At 39.1% G+C, this 16,858-nt stretch overlaps 1 protein-coding gene across 1 annotated transcript in view; it reads right to left on the bottom strand.

The window, feature by feature from the left end:
* BBS9 (Bardet-Biedl syndrome 9) overlaps positions 1-15,947 on the bottom strand; it is a 165,805-nt gene extending 149,858 nt beyond the window's left edge. The window contains 4 exon segments of the mRNA XM_026052314.1: positions 9,671-9,784; positions 12,302-12,366; positions 13,709-13,859; positions 15,842-15,947. Of these exon segments, the coding sequence (XP_025908099.1) occupies positions 9,671-9,784; positions 12,302-12,366; positions 13,709-13,859; positions 15,842-15,947 (436 nt within the window).
* Positions 15,948-16,858: the final 911 nt, after the last annotated feature.

Genomic DNA, 16,858 nt, shown 5'->3' with positions numbered 1-16,858 from the left:
TGATTATTTTTCCTTTTCTACAATTGAAGTTAGAGAAAAATTTCTAACAGCACTATTTGAAAACATACTAATGGGCTTTCAAAGTTGTGTTTTGTGAAAAAGCAATTAAAAAGCAGTGATTGATAGATTTATTTCTTGACCAAAACTCTCAAAGAATAAGCCTTTCAAATAATCTTTCTTTATCCAGACACATTTTAACAGAAACGTAATAGTTAAACACTCTGCTCCTTAAGAGAACTAGCCAATAAATCAAAGTCTGAATTTATATTGCTGCTGTATTTAAACATAGTCATAAGAATCATTTAACCTTGCAGCATAAAACTCAGCTGATAATTTTTTTCTGACTAACACCTAATAAAATTCATTCCTGCAGAATTGTGGAAAAGTTAAGCACAGTCTGCCTTTCTTATAAAGTTTCCTGTTACAAGGTTGTACGGTTTACACATATGTTGTGTTTTATTATTATAAAAATTCCTCCTTATAGCACTCTCTTTGTTGTAACACTCAAACATACTTTGCCTCTAGGCCACTGCTATAATAAAAGTAAAATGAATTCAAGGCCATTTGTTGAGAAAAGGACAGGTTCAAGGTACTTTCACACTTTTTTTTTTTTTTTTGCTTACAACTTTTTCATGTCCAACTTGTGTTTTACTTTTTCCTTCCCTTTGCTATTGTTTTAGTATTTCCTTTTATTCGTACATGGAATATCTTCAAGTAAATGTGACCAGTCTGGAAGCCTCCACCTCCAGTATTAAGGTTCCCAATTGAAACACAATTTCTATATCCTGGACACGATTAAAAAAAACAATTTTAAATCATTTACAAACCCATTTGAAGAGGCTATATAAAACACCCATGAATTCACTGATTTAATTCAAATGATACAAGCGTATTTTGTGAAACCACACAAAACAGTAACAATGCTTTTCAAATTAAAGGGGTATTATTAATGAAGGAATGTCATTCAAAAATCACCCACCAACTAATAAAGACAGATTGTTAAACTATTCTTTCTTTCTCTGCTGCCAGATCAAGTCAGCATTCTCTTTTATTGAAGGGTAACCCAATCGTCTGGGTGTCCCACCGGTGAGCTTTCCATACACTGTTTCTTCAGTTCCTGAGTGGAAGGCAACATCCATCTTTTAACAGCGTAACTGGAAAAAGAAAGTGCCAGGGATGTTCATACGCCCGGCTCAGAACACCACTTACCCCAGCAGGGAACTGGGATAACTCAGTTATAACTCAACTGAGTATAACTCAGCTCTCACCTGGGAGATGTCATCTCCCTGTTACAGCATTTGATCATTCACAGATTTCATAAGTCCTGAATTCAGCTAGCATTTTTTTTTTTAATTTTTTCTTATAAGTCATTCCTCTGACCCAAGGAACAGACAGCAGAGAATGAAATGACAACCTAATCTGGACACTTCTTCCAAAAAGTAGTAAGGGCACTCCAATACTTTAACTACATAAGAACATAATACCACATTTTAAGAGCAGGAGGAAACAGGTTCCACAAGGAGTAAATCTCTCTTTTCCAGAAGAGCAAGGTACAAATAGTGCCCTGCCTCTTCCTCCAGACGTGGAGGAGCTTAGTTTAACATTTATAAGCCAGCAAGCCCTCCAACAGCAACTGGGAGGTGTGGGAAGGACTGCCAAGTCCCCGGGTAACTCTTCTCAGGCATCTCCAAGGGCACGGCAGTACATTCCCACTGTTACATCTAAATATCCTCATGGCAAACAAGACAAAAAGTCAAGGCACAGTACAGCGTATTTCCAGGTATTGTAGACACACTCTTAAGACACCTATGATGTTGGTTCTCTTACTATCAAGTATCACATTTAAAAAGTTTATAACAACTAACGATAGAAAAAGATGAAAACCGTTTTTGTCGCAAGTTCTGAATGGATTTCAATTAATGCCAGTTTTGTGCAACACTGATAGACCAGTATGGAAAACAACCACACTTCGAGCAACTTAGAATCATCCTAGGGATCATGGATCACCCCCTCTGCAAAAAACTTGAGCATTACTGCACAAGGATAGTTCTCTGCTATCATTACATAAAATTAAAGTCAACACTAGTAAATCAATTTAACAAAGTTTCTGCACAGCTGGAACAGCTTCATTGAAGCATCATTTTAATTAAAAGAACTAGAACTAGGAAATGCAAATTTAACCACAGAATACAAGCTATGTCGTTTTGGCAGAACTGTTAACAATACTGCAAAGAATGGAATAAAAACATTATCAAAATAATAACAACCTTGTTATAAAACTTCTTCGAAATCCATCACTATATACTTACTAATATCTAAACATCAATAGAAAATAATTTGCTCTTACTGTCTTTCAATATTGTTTTTAATTTAATTAAGATTAAACAACATGTGATATATTGCTTAATAAGAACTGACTATCTCTCAATGAATATCAGACTTTTGCCTTCATTAAGTACTGAAGTGGAAATACAGAGCTACATAAAGAATAAGAAAAAGGATTCCTAACTGCAACTGTAGTGGATCCAATTCACTTGCTTCATTCCATTCCTTTCAGGGAGTTGCAAACGGAGATGATTATCAGAACCCCCTGGCACAAACACACACGGAATTTTTCCATCCTGTTAGTATGAGTATTTCTATGCTTTCAGGTGAAACATCTAAAGAATTTCCATCAGTCAAATGAAGTTCCACCACATCAGATTTGACAGCTGAATACAACATTTTAAATTTATTTACTTGTTAAAAATCTTGGCACTTTCCTGAAGACACACTGGAGGCACGCGGGGCTCTAAATATGGGTTCTAAGTTTGGAAGTCTCTGCTTTAAAACTAGTATGAGTGCAGCTACACCACATGGCAACCACGAAGGCACAAACACATCCTTCCTCACGTTAGGGCAGATATTTGACAGCTTTGCATTTAGGCGACCAGAGATTTTATGTGCTAAGGAGGCTCAGTGACATTAGCACTTACCTTCCAAACCAAACCAGGAGCTACACAAACTATTCTCCTACTATTATGAACCGCGATAAGTCCTTTAACACAATCTTATAAGATATAAAATGCCAAGTTATCTGATAAGGACTTAATGATGCTCCACACATGTGAGTACAGAAACCACTTGGCAAGATGATGTAAGCCAGCAACAAACATTTCATATAATGAAAGTTGGATTGTTAACACAGCAATTTGTGGTGGCATAATTACAGGATTAATTATGTAGGATTATAGTGCCATAATAATTTTACGTAAGGTCACGTTATGTGATTAAATAGGTTACATAAGATGGAAATCTTGTACAGCCGAGTGCTTACTAAAGTTGCAACACAAATGTCAAAGTGCATGCTACTTTTCTACTTTAGTTTTCTTAGAATAAGTAAATAAAAAAGCTTACACCTGAAGAGGGTCACCTGAAGGTCTTGAAATTAATTTTACATTTCAAGTAAAAATCCAAGACTGCGTACAATCTGTTCATCACTTGAGGGCTGTGACATCTTGTGACTAGGTTAAGAGTTTACTTGATCAAAAAAAGTGTTCAGCACTACTAACTTTCATCATTTTATCATGAATCATCCTTTCTAAAAAGACCCAGATGCTGGAACAACGACCTTGTAGCATAAACTTACTTTATGGCTCTGAATTCATGAAGAAAAGTCCAGAAACTGGGAAAGCTGATATACACAGTGAAACTCAAGAACAAATGCAAAATTGAAGCAGCAAAGCAGCACCAAGTTCTACATTAAAAGCCTCCTCTCTGCTAGAGTTTTTAAAAATCTAATTCATAGCTTTTAAATATGTCTACATTATGCTTTTTTGTTGTTGTTGTTGTTGTTTTAGTCTTTATAGGGTTTTTTTCTCATTTACATTTTAACCCTTTTCTAATTTTACTAGCTTTGTTTGGAAGTCCAGCTTAACACGGTAAATGCATTTGAGTTTTCCTGCCTCTTTCCCGCATCCATAGCCCCATAACCACTTTGCAGAAAGAGGAACTCAAGCTCCTTTTGCCTTTTGGACAAAACCATGCAAGCCACAGATGATATTTGGTTTTAAATCAGCACAATGCTTTGTACTATACCGATTTTCAGCAGGTCCTTCTGCGGTTTCTGCACCTTAATAAAAGTCTTGCAGTAGGAGCACCTGGAGCATCGGTTCTGGTAGGAGAACTTCAAGGGACGCAGCCTCCTGGCTCTTAACTGTCCTGAGGGGCCCACCTAGTGGTGACTCGGCCACATTCCGCACACTAAAAAATACCCTTATTCCATGCAAGGCAGTTGGACAATTCTGTTTTCTCAGTCTTCAGCAGCTTTTTATTTTATGGCTTTGGAATAGCTTTTCTGGCTTAGATATAGGTCTTGCGTGACCAGATGCAACAAATCTATTTGTCATTGTCCTCATTTGCTCTGGTGAGAAAATAATCCACGCGAGTTTTTATACATGTAAAATGAACAAATAGATGTGTTATAAGATGTCCACCCATGCATTCATGTCAATGAATGCACTACATGTCATTCATGTCAATCCATGCATTACATTTTGTTACCTGGAAGCTGCTAGCAAGAATGAAGCTGCTTTTCAATGACTGAGTAGGGCTTTATTTACCGGAAAATTCTGAGGAGCTTCAGAAAAAGGATTTTTGATGCTGTTTCTTTTAATACATATAGGAGGCTGAAATAACTACTTGAAAACCAAGATCTGTTCTCAGTAGGTTTTACCCATCACAGCTCACTTCGCAGATCAACAAACCAAATCATAACACAACAAGGAAAAGAGAACAAAAGTTTCTAGTGCAAGTTGATGAGAACCTGATGATTCTTTCCCAGGTCCTGGGCATATTTTGCCCTTTTGACAAGCGCTTTCAGCACAACACCATCACTACACTTATCAGACAAGGAGCTTGAGGATGCAGGACCATCAGTGGGAAAAAAAAAAAACCAAGTCCTCCAGAAGCAGCTTCCTCCCCCAACTTACTCAGCCAAGGACCTAAAAGACTGGCTTTTCAAACAGGAAGCCTCTGTCCCACATGGTTCTTTCTGGAGGGGAGAGAGAAGATAGAAAGAGGGATGGAAGAACCTTGTTGGAGGGAAGGCAGGAGACACACGTGCACTATTGAAACAGACTTATTTCAATTCACGTATAACAGATATCTCAATTGGCATATTTTTAATATCATGCAATAGATGACTAAGTTACCATGAAAAACATTAAGATAAGGCATAATTTAACTGAAATTTGTAAGCAGATGGTAAGTTACAGGACTTAATTTATTAAAGAAATAATATAGGACACGCTTTGGCCTAAACATGAATATTTACATTGTTACAGTAGCACAACGCATGAAGAACAGCACTTCAGAAATAGCTTCACTTCAGTGAGATGATCTATACAAACACTGACAGGCTTATGACTTAAGTCCTCAAAAACAACATACATACTTACGGTTTGTGCAGCGTGGGGGCAAGGGGCAATGCAGTGACCCAGGGCAATCAAATTGAGCCCATGGCTAAAACTATATAAGATATGATATCACAACAGCTCTGCTGTTGTATAAGAAGAAAAATATATGTATTACAATGCAGATACATCCTTCCTGTGTAACTCAAGGTGCACTAGGAAAGATCTCTCACTGGATCCTGTAGACACTTGCTCTCTTTCACCTGCAGGTGCAAGTAGTGAATTGTAGAGCCTTAACCAGGGTCAGCTCCAGACGGGAGTCCCAGACCCATCCGCTTTTGCAACTCCTTCCTGAAATAAAACACTGAAATCAACGCAAAATATGCCAGTATTTTGGCGCATGTATATATATGCCAAAATATAATGTGCAATCCCTATCCCCTAAGGATGCTCGATTTTAATGCCTGCACATTTCAAACAACTGCAGAGATATTCTTCCCCAACTAGGGCATTAAAAGAAGCTGTGAAAAATACTCCTATCCAGTCCAGGCAGCACACGAAGGAGGGCTGCAGGAATGGGGAGAGGTTTACATAAGCACACGTTTAACGTGAAATAGCTGAAAGAGACTAGGGAGCTTCCACAACCAAACTGAACCATAAAAGCAATAGTAGAGCGTTGATAGTAGCAGCTACATTGATTAACTTGGGAAAAGTTCTGAAAGGAGTAGAGGTCAGCTAACACCTAAAGGAAGAATTTGTGGTTTCTCCTTAAATCTGAGCTTCCTAAGCACAGCAAGACACTTAGTAAACTGTAGAGGTAGACTCTTCCACTACAATCTGAAACAAATTTTAAACTTTAAGAAGCATTAAAAAAATATATATTAAAAAAAAAAAAAAAAAAAAAGGAGAGATCTAAAAGCACGTTTGAACAAATTTCTCTGCCTATTCAGCCTTGGTAAAGATCTAAAGGAGAGAACAGATTTCCCAGCAATTCAGAAATTAAGTTCTGAAACTGAAAACTGGAACAAAACTCCATTCCTTTCCATACCTTGATGCCTGGTTATGGAACTGTCCTGCCACTTCCACATTGGCCACCCAGCCTCAGGCTTCTGCTCCAGCTCCACACACCTCCTACCCACCAGATGCTGTGGTGGAGAAGAAGCCCCTTGAGGAATACTGAACATGTTCCTGTTCTTCCCCAAAATCAGGCTCTAGAAATGGGTGGCCATCTACCATATAGGCCAGGAGAGATGGGATACTCTGGAATGGCAAATGTAAATTATTCATCAACTTTACAAGATTTTCAGAAATCCTATGCATCCTTACAGCATCATGGGATTAACAGACCATGTTGTACTCCTGTTAAGACCACAACAGTAGTGGCCTACCAGACAGCAGGCTGCCTCTGGGCACAGGAATACAAATTTTAATTAATCACAATAGAAATCAGTGCCACAGGGAGAATATTTTGTTTGGAGTGAGAACAAAAAGTTGTGAATTGATTATTTTCTTCAGTTTCTATGAAATTGATAGCCAACCATAAGGAAGAAAGCAAACAAACAAACAAATCAACCCACTCCACAAACACAAAACGTTAAAAAGAACCCAAAGAGTCAAAGAAATCGTAGTTCCAAGAAAAGTGAGAAAAGAACCTCAAAGCATATATGTATAATGAAAATATGTCTCGGGAGACCAGTCCGAAGCAGTGCATATTAATTCAACTCTGTGTTGCTTTCTCTTAGCAGTTGCAAATAGTATGATTAGGTCAGATGTGTTTCACTACCATAGAGGCATAGGATTTGGGTTTTTTTTAAGATGGAAAATGTTGGGGAGAGGCAGAGGAACTACATCTTCAACAAGAAAAAACTGACCCAGACAGAGCAACTTCATAGCTCAAGTGGTTTGACAACTCCTGCAACATTCCTCACTGCTGCCACAGATGAAAACCCAAGTTCCTGGGGGATCTGCATACACCCCCTTCCTCCTGACACTCCCCCAGCACCTTTTCCATGTGCTCCTCCTGTTTGACCACCAGCCTTCTGTGTCTGCTCCAGTAGCTCTGCAAACAGGAGCCCTCAAGTGCCTCTTTCACCTCCTCATTTTTTTTCCCCAGGATGCTTGAGTACAGCAATGAGGACCCATTATTTACAGCAATAGCAGGAAATAAACACAAGAGCCTCACTGTCCTTTTGGTGAGTCTGCTTTCTCCAGGGAGTGGTATAGACCAGCATAGGTCAGATTGCTGGCAGAGCAGCCTTCTTGCTGCCCTTCCAGCACTGCCACTATCAGGAATTCATCCCTAGGGGAGGTGAGGGAGAGCATTAGCAGATGCCTGGCGAGAATTCCAGAAAGTTCAGTGGAAGTTAAATGTGTTTGTTTATTCACAGCCTGTTGTTGGCTCTCGGTTGCAGCACAGAACACCTGTGCAGGAGACACAGACCATGCAGGAGAGCCAACCAGGACAGGCACCTATTTACTGAGGTTAGCAGCACTCAGCAGAACACGGTTTGCTCCACTCCACAGCTCTTCTCCCATGTCCACTTTGCCCATTACTCCTTCTTCACTGTCTGCCTTAGTAACCCAAGGGCAGACACTGAACAGAGAACTCACTGTGTTTTCACTCAAATTTAAGTCTTAAATAGAAAAACTCCATCTTTAAATAAAAATAAAGAGTATATAACACATCTGCACCTTTTTTTCCCCACTGATATTCTTCCACAAAAAAAAACACCTGAGACCATCCTTTTTCCACAGCGTTGGCAACCAACACGAACTGTAGCCATGGGAAAGACGAAAGGGAAAGGGATAGAGTTTGACATGCTGCGACACGAAAAATTCAGGACTTACCAGTTGCTTTCCATGTTCTTGCTGCTCTGCCTGCCAAAGACTGGCCTTCATTTTAGCTATCCAAGGCTTTGAAAAGCCGGCTGGTTCTGAAGCAAACTTTGCCCTCCATCTTCCTAACTTGCAAAGATATTTTCTTCACTATGCAACTCAGTGGTTTCCTCCACAGCTTCTCACAGGCATTTAGAGGTCTGGCATCAATGCTGAGCTGGTGGTCGGAACACGACCCACAATCTCCAAGTGAAAGAACACACTTCACACGGGAAGATCTAGACAGTTTATTCTGCAGAACAGTTCCCTTGTGCGCTGTTGTGTGTGCAGTTTACAACTGTGTGCACAGTTGTAAAAACCCTTTGCTCTTCCATTCCAGACACATTAATTGGTCTTAGTTCAGGATCCCCCAATACATTTATTTCTGCAGCTCCACTGCAGGAAGGTAGAAGCCCGCTTCCTGGGAAACTGAGGATCCTCTTTTTGCTGTTAACAGGAACGTGCCCCTGCCTTACACCCTCGCCCATCAGATACTCATGATAGCGCTGCTCACTCGTGCCCTCAGAGAGCCAGCATTGACCATTTTCCCCAAGCTGATCCAAACGAGTAAGCCACAGGTTCCTCCATCTGTCCGAGGTTTGGTCTGCTCCATTCAAGCCCAGGTACCAGCCTAAGTTGACTCAAAATATTACTCTGCCTCAGTAAAGTTGTCCTAAGCCACCAACAGCCAAGGGACATCGTTTGTGCAGATGAAAACCACCCCCCGATACTGTGGATAAAACGACTTCTGAAGAGAAAGAGTTGCCATGTTGAGCAAACCTAACTGCTTCCAGACTGGAACACAAAGAAAGCACCCACAGTTGTGTCTCAGAAGTTCAGAAACTGAAATTTATTAAGCTTATTTAAAACTACAAACACACCATAAATATCATTTTTCCATTGTTATGCTTTCAAACTAAAAAAATCTTTTGTTTAAAAGAAAAGAAAAAAGCCTGCATTGTGTATTTTTAAGAACACTCAATATTTTAGATTCAGAGAATGAAGATGTTGATTTTGCTTTGTCTGGGATAAGCAAAACAGAATAAATTATAGAAGAACACAATCATTTTCATATTAAAATATTTTACAAGGGAAGATCAAGGGATTTCTTAATTTTTTTCCCTCTCAGTCAGTGATACAACCCTGTAAACCCATATCCTGTTCTCAAAAGATACAGCTGTGAAAAGAACTATCGTGCATTTAATATCCTTTGCCTCACTTTCAGTGTTTTGTTTTGTCCTCCCCCTCTTTTCTTTTTTTCACATATGCACAAGTTGAGACCATCTTTCTAAACAATGGTCTCTCTCTGGAAAACAGTACCACACAGCTTTTCAAAACTGAAGATAACACTCAGCTTCTCAGTTAAACAACTAATGACAAAGATTACACAGGAAGGAGCTTACCTTTTACACCACCAAATGGTCCATAAGTCATATTACAAGCAGTTCGCTGAAGATTGTGCTCATACATCAGTTTAATCTGATACTGATTCCCATGTTCCACATTTCCCAGCGTTCCTACAAAAAGAGAAGGGATGTATATATGTGCATGTACACACACAAAAAATATTTGTATATGTGCACATATACCCCTCCAACTCATGCAGTATGAAAAAATGGAGAAAAAATTATGAATTTATTAAAAAATTTAGAGTGGCCTCGAAACCCATAGCTTATTCCTAGTGACTTTGACACGTGGCAGTTGACACTGCTGCTTTCCCAAAGCAGCACCTGAAAGCCAGAACCAGAAATAAGGTTGCACTACACTAAATGTGGTATAAAACTTAGCATGAGACAGACAGAGATTCTATAATTTAAATACAGTCCTCAGGTCAAGTACACCTCAAACTGACACCAGTGATGAGAAGGGGAATCTTCTGATTCCCTAGTTAGCCAGTGTATTCAGTGGATGCACTGCATCCATACGAGAGGCTCAGCTGTAACAGCCTGTGTCTCAAATTAAGCTGTAGCCAGGTCAATTTTGAAAAGTTACTTTTAGGACACATCTATCACCTTTACTTGCTCTGAATTTTAGTGCAGCAATTAGGAATGCAAGGATAAGAGATATATACATAGACTAATAGATTTTTTTTTTTTTCTAAAATGTCATATTGTCTCAAAAAGCACCTGCAAGAATCTTAAGTTCCTGATCCTTTCAGGGAACTAAAATCCCAAGTCTTTTGAAAGATGCTAAAGTTTTTCTTAAAGTTTTAAAGGTTTTTGATAGTCAAAAGTCTTTCTACATCTCTCCCATAAAGACTGAAATTATTCTCTAAAAGTCTCATTAAGTTTAACAACAGTCACACAGGAAAAGCAGCCATCTATTGCTTGAGTAAATGGTCCTATGCTAGATCCTCTCACAATGCTCAGGTATACACAGATCATTTCAACACAAATCTTCATGTTCTAAGAAATATCTGTAGCTTAGACTAACTTTTTTTAGGCAATTGCTCCACTAAAAATCTACACAGATTTCCAGATACTAGCACTAAAGCAGGCGTCATGAGCTAGGCAGGTTATACTCTAAGCAGTCTTCTAAGATGCTCTCAACCAACCAGGGAAAGAAACAACATATTGAATTTATTCTACTATCAACAGCAAGCATATGGTAACAAGTATAAGTCAGGTAAAAGCCTGCTTTACAAAAGCAGTGCTATCTCCTTGAAGCAGCAAGAGATAGTGATCTTCAATTCTGGAACAAGCTTGCTCAAAAGGATCTGTTCAAATAATAGAGGGTTGCCATTATCACAAAGATGCTTATGACAATTATTATTATAATATATAATTGTATCTGTAACATATAACAACACGTATTTTGTATTGTAATTAAAGGATTGTAAAACTTGGTTTTTATTATGACCAAAATGCTTAAATAATGTAGGCCAAATGCCTCATTAAAATCTAAGTAAACGCTGGACTCATTTATTTGTTATATGCTGTTAATAAAAATACTTAAGCTGTTCTAATAAAAATTACATCAGTAGGCAACAGGACATAAGCAGCATTAGAGAGAACCAACTATACAGGGATCCCTAGGTAAGATAATTAGAAGGCAATTAGAATGTGAAAAAACATGCATCTGTAACCTGTGAGGATCTCAAATGAGTAGGAAGCTGCTCCTGTAAGAAAACTATGCACACAGAGTGAAAGTAGCCACAGTTGTCACTGCATGAGGAAGGTCAAAACTGGATTAAATCTACTGAATTCTGAAGATGAATCACGGCTTTACCAGGCCTATTACGTGTGTCTATTCTGTGCCTCGAGGCACAGAAAAGGTATTTTGTGACCTGCCTGTTCACATACAGTTCTTGTGTATCATTTAGAATTTCCAGTCAAAGACAGCAGGAAAAAAAAGTTTTTACCATCACGAAACCACAGCAGTAATTTCACCTTCTTACCACTCCTAACCTCCTACTTTCTCTTAAGATCTGTTTCCAGTCTTCTGACTTTCTAAGAAACTATGTGGATTTTTGCGAAACATTTATAAAAATGGCTTAAAGAAAATAAAGGTGGGTGTGTAGGCTGTCCCTAAATAGCCATTTATTCATCTGCATGCAGAATACTTGTTTCTGAAATTGTAAAAAGCCATTACTTACAAGCATTTTTGTACTGGAGCATTTGGACAGGTGCATTTAGAACTTCTATGGGCTGACACTACACACTGTAAGATTAGTTATTTAGTAACTAACTTCTGAGCAGCTCAGCTGCAGACTCATCACTTTCTTAAGTCAGATCAACATCATCTATCTGCCAGTTAGCTCGAGCATTGCAAAGAGCAGAGCAAGACTCTGCACTGTGGCCTGCATACCATGAATCACAGTGCTTAAGCACGGAGCAGCAAAACAGATCTCCTTTAATCATCAGGAAATATTCTGACCTAATTACTAATGCATCCTCCTCAAACACACCCTTAAAAACACCACTAAGATATTCAGGTGTGACCAGCAAACCATCTTGCTATTAAATTTAATATTCAATCTGAGCCAATTTTAGAATAGCCTAAAAGGGCTAGAAGATGTATGCCTTTAAACCCACCTGAAACAGCATACACACAGAGTTTTCTGCAGTGCAAAACAGCCAGGTGAAGCACTTCTGTACCACTGTAAAGAAGAAACAAGATACAGATTATTAGTTTGCAGCAGAGTGCAGCAAAGAGGATTAAATTCAAGTGAGGTATTGAAATTATTATAAAGTTTCCCAATAATTTCTTATCAAGTGTGAACCAGACCCCAAGGAAAATGGAAAATCCCAGCACACTTAACTATCTTCTTAAATTCATATTGCAGTATTTGAAGGTAATCTCAAAATTAAAATGAAATCTGAAAAGAACATTTCTTCCAGATTTAAGTATGAAGAGTAGGCTAATTATGTTTCCAGTTTAGCCTGAAATTCATTCCAAACAAGGTGCCGTTAATTCCTCCAAAATTAAATGGATATGAGGACTCTTACACCAAACATGTATTTTGACACTATGCAAGATACTGTTAACTTTTCAGTGTTAGCTGTTCAGAAAATATTAATAAATCAAAGAAAAAATGTCCCCCCACACATAGAAAATCCACATCACATCCATAGTCACTATTCTTTGAATCCCATATTGATCTTCCTCCTACACCACCTGTAGTAGTACTTCCAGCAGGAAAAAAAATCATGCTCTAACTACAGAAGGGAGCTTTAGATCAATCAATCCAGCAAAACATTAATATTTCTACATTGGGACACTCCACAAGTACTAGAATAAAATAATGATCCTCTAGAGAAAAGGGCTCCTTCCGGAAGCCTTTTCCATGATTATACAGGAGGAGAATCTTTAAATAAAGGGAAAAAAAGAAAAAAAAAAAAAATGCACAAAAATCCCACACAATTGAAAATTAGATTATTTTATATCCGATTAAATAAAAAGCCTTTTCCTTGACTGCCTCTTCTAATGCACTTGTTTCATTAAATTCCTTGAAATGAAAGTTCTTCAGTCCTCTGACAAATGTAGAATAACTGGTGAAGAACTACATCCTTGACAAGAGGTTGCTCTTCAAGTTTTCTAGGTGTTGTGAAAACTTATGTTTCCTGTTCTATGCTTCTTAAAAGTAAGAAAAACACAAGCAAAAAGAAAATCTGGAAGATTCCCTTCCATCTATATATTAAGCAAAAAATTGCTCTCATATTAATACAAGTAGATCAAATGCACACTACAGTAAGGACATTTTTAATAGGTTGGCCAATCTGGAAAGTGAAATTCCAGAACTGAAATTCCTAAAAAAGACACACCTGAGCCATTAACACTTACTAATTTTTTGTCCTAAATATTTTACAGAAATTGGTGTATTTCTGTACAGAAATATGTACAGAATCATTGTCAGGGAGAGGAGTAAACTTAAATTGAAGCCCAGTCCAGAGACCACGCTAGTCAGACAGCCTGATCAGCAACACAGCCTGTTCACTTACGAAACAAACTTTCCCACTTCCACCTGCAGGATCGGTTCTCGAAACTGCACTTCCAAGAGCTGGTCTTCAGCTTGGAAGCCATCCCCAGGTTTCACAGGATGTGGACTAAAGATTCGGAGATATCCCATATAACTGCCCACAATAATTTTATCTATAAAAAAGAAAAAACAAAAGAAACAACTGAGATTAAAATATACAGCAGCACACACAGAATCAGATTTTTTACAGAAGTGCTTCAAAGAATAGCCTAAAAAGATAAAATACTTGCACGTGATTCTATTAACGATTTGTCTTCTAGACTAATGTTAGTAATTAAATTTTTAATCCAACAACAAAAAATGGTTGGCAATGGATCCAGTTATTGTGGTGATGGCACTAACCATTGCTACTATTCTATTGCTTCAGTTTGATGCTCATACTGCTTAAAAAAAAAAGTCATATGTTGATTTTTAAGAGTACTTCAAACATCCTGTTTCTACACGTTGGACCTGTGCAAACCTATCAAGCAATCAAAAGTGCTAAATTTTGAAACTGGGACCCATATCATTTATCCAAACAAAAACTAAATTCATACAATTACTACATCAGTTCAACACAGCCTTAAGACCTCCAGCTCTCGGGACAGAGCTGTCATTTCCAAGAGGAGCAAAGGAAATCACATCATGGTTCCTTCAGGATCATGCAAAAACCTGAGTTGCTAAGACTGCTTTAGAAGAGTTAATCTTATAAAGAACCCATCAGTATGTACTACTTAAAAAAAAAGAAAAAAAAAAAAATCAACCCCCACAAGTCTCTCCAGCACTCAAAATATTTACCAGACTCTAAACATTTGAAATGGTTTCAACCCAAAAGTTCAGATCAGCTGCCTCCTCCTCCTCTTCTCCAGCAGGAACTGCTCCCCACAGCCCCTAGTGCAGATGTTACTGTCTGCCTTCTGCACACTAATTTTTGCCTCACTTCTGCACTGTAATAAGTAGTCTACCTATTAACAGAAAATTAACAGTTGTGTAACCTTTATCTTTAAATATAGTTTAGTTGCACATTCCTTCAAGATAGTTAATAAGTTTATCTGGAAGATGATCATTTGCCTTAAGGTTGTATTTACTTTTGGTCCTGAACTCTGAAAGAAAAGGAATCTTTTGGAAAAAAAAAAAGAAAAAAATACAGTGTTAAGAAAGTAAATAAAATAGTGAACTATTACACTCCCACAACACTGTTTGTAACTGGTATGAAAGAAGGGCCTACTTTCTCATTAGAAATCAATTCCACCTATAATCCCAAGAGCTGACTCCTATCCAAAAAGCACACGAAAATAGTAGCATAGCTTGATTATGTTAAAACGCTTCTAAAAAGACCAGAGTTTTTAAAAACTCTGGCAAAAACTAAATCCTACTCAAGGACTTCTGCTGAGCAAAGAGGGTCTGAGATGCTGCAAGAAAGTCTATAAAGAAACATTCTAAATATTTATTATAACTAATAAAAACATATGTAAATAACATTTATATTTGTATATGAGAACCCTTCTTGACAGCAAAGATCACTAAGTGTTGTAAAAACGCGGTCACAGATGTATCATTTCAATTCTACACTTTAATCTCTTAGTGATTACAAAAAAGAGCAAGACTTCCTTTAGTGAAATGCACCTTGATCTCAACGTGCCCTATTTTTTGCTGCACAAAAGAGAATTTAAAAAATAAATATACGTAGCATATAGAAGTATTTAATGTATTAGCCCTCACCTTCCTGTTTTTTTCCCCCATAAGTTCAATGGCTTATATGAAATTTACATATTTCTTCCCATGACTAACTTAAAGTTTTCATTTTAAATATATCTACCAGGATATATCAAATATTGACATTGAAAGAAACATATGAAACAGTTAAAAAAAAAATACTGTGGAAGATCAACAAGGCTTAAAATATGGAGACCTAAAACTACACACAGGGCAAACAAGAACAGGAGTGCTCAGCTTGTGTTATGAAACCTACAAGGGCACATTGAAGACAACAGCAACAGATCCTTAACTAACTAGCCAGCTGTCTGGCTAACAAGCTGTGCCCTGCACTGGCCACGTTAGGGCAAGCTCGCAGCTGTGTCGCTTAGAAGTGAGCAGCTGTTAATTCGGACTTTACCTTGCCCACTGTTATCAACATCAGCAACACAGAGGCAGCCTTGGTCGAACTCTTCGTTTTCCCCAAGCACGGTGGACCACCAGTCTCGCGCTTTGAACAAAGACATTCTCCTTCACTGAAAGGGAAGCAAACTCTTGTGAACACCTGAGCGCTGATGGATGACTCCATACAAATCACTTGGTCTTTAACTTTAATGGCAGTTGCTGTATTTCTGTCTCTTAGCTTTACGCCACTGTCACTGAGAAGCCCTTAATCAAGTATCAGATATCTGAAATGGTACACTCCAAAAGAAAATAAGGAATTTCTTGTGATGAATTCATAGACTACTCGTGATAAACACTGGCAATTATGACAGAACCCTCAAGCAAGAAACAAACACAATTCTTTTAAAAACTGTTACAAGCTTTCTATAACAAGCAACAAAAAGAAATAGACATTTTCAAGTTCGACTTTCCCTTCTCACAAAAGAGAATTAGGGGGAAAAAAAAAGCAGCCCCGGGTGCAGGCCCTCCCTAAGGGAGCTTATTTTAGAAAAGTCCCTCGAGACACGGGCAGCCTCTGGCGGCACCGCCCGCAGTAATCGCCTTAAGGGCGCCCTGCCGACGTGCCCGCGGGGCTCGGCGCGATGGGGCGCCGCTCCGCCGCCCGCTCCCGCCCCATCGCGCTATTCTGGGGGAGCACGAGGCGGCGGGCAGGCCGCGGGGAAACGCGGCTAACGGCCCCGGGCGCTGCGCTACCCCAGCTCCCGCCTCCCCGCCGCTGCTCGCGCCGCGGCAGGGCCAAATCAACCGGAATGAAGGGGAAGGACGGAAAGAGCGCGGGAGAAGGGGGTGAAGCCGCGCGGGGCCGCCTCACCGGGAAGGACGGAGGCGACACGGGACGAGGAGCTGCTATGGAGCCCACGGCGGCGGCGCGGCCGCCATCTTCAGCGCCGTTGTCATGGCGCCCTAGCAACCGGCCCCGCCCACCGGAAGGGTGGGGCACCCACCCCGCCGGCCGCTGGGAATTGTAGTCCGG

The sequence above is a fragment of the Nothoprocta perdicaria genome, unplaced genomic scaffold (genome assembly GCF_003342845.1).
Source record: "Nothoprocta perdicaria isolate Ctin4 unplaced genomic scaffold, notPer1 scaffold_87, whole genome shotgun sequence".
Taxonomy (NCBI): domain Eukaryota; kingdom Metazoa; phylum Chordata; class Aves; order Tinamiformes; family Tinamidae; genus Nothoprocta; species Nothoprocta perdicaria.
The sequence above is the reverse complement of the archived record's forward strand: the minus strand, read 5'-3'. Positions and strand labels throughout refer to the sequence as shown.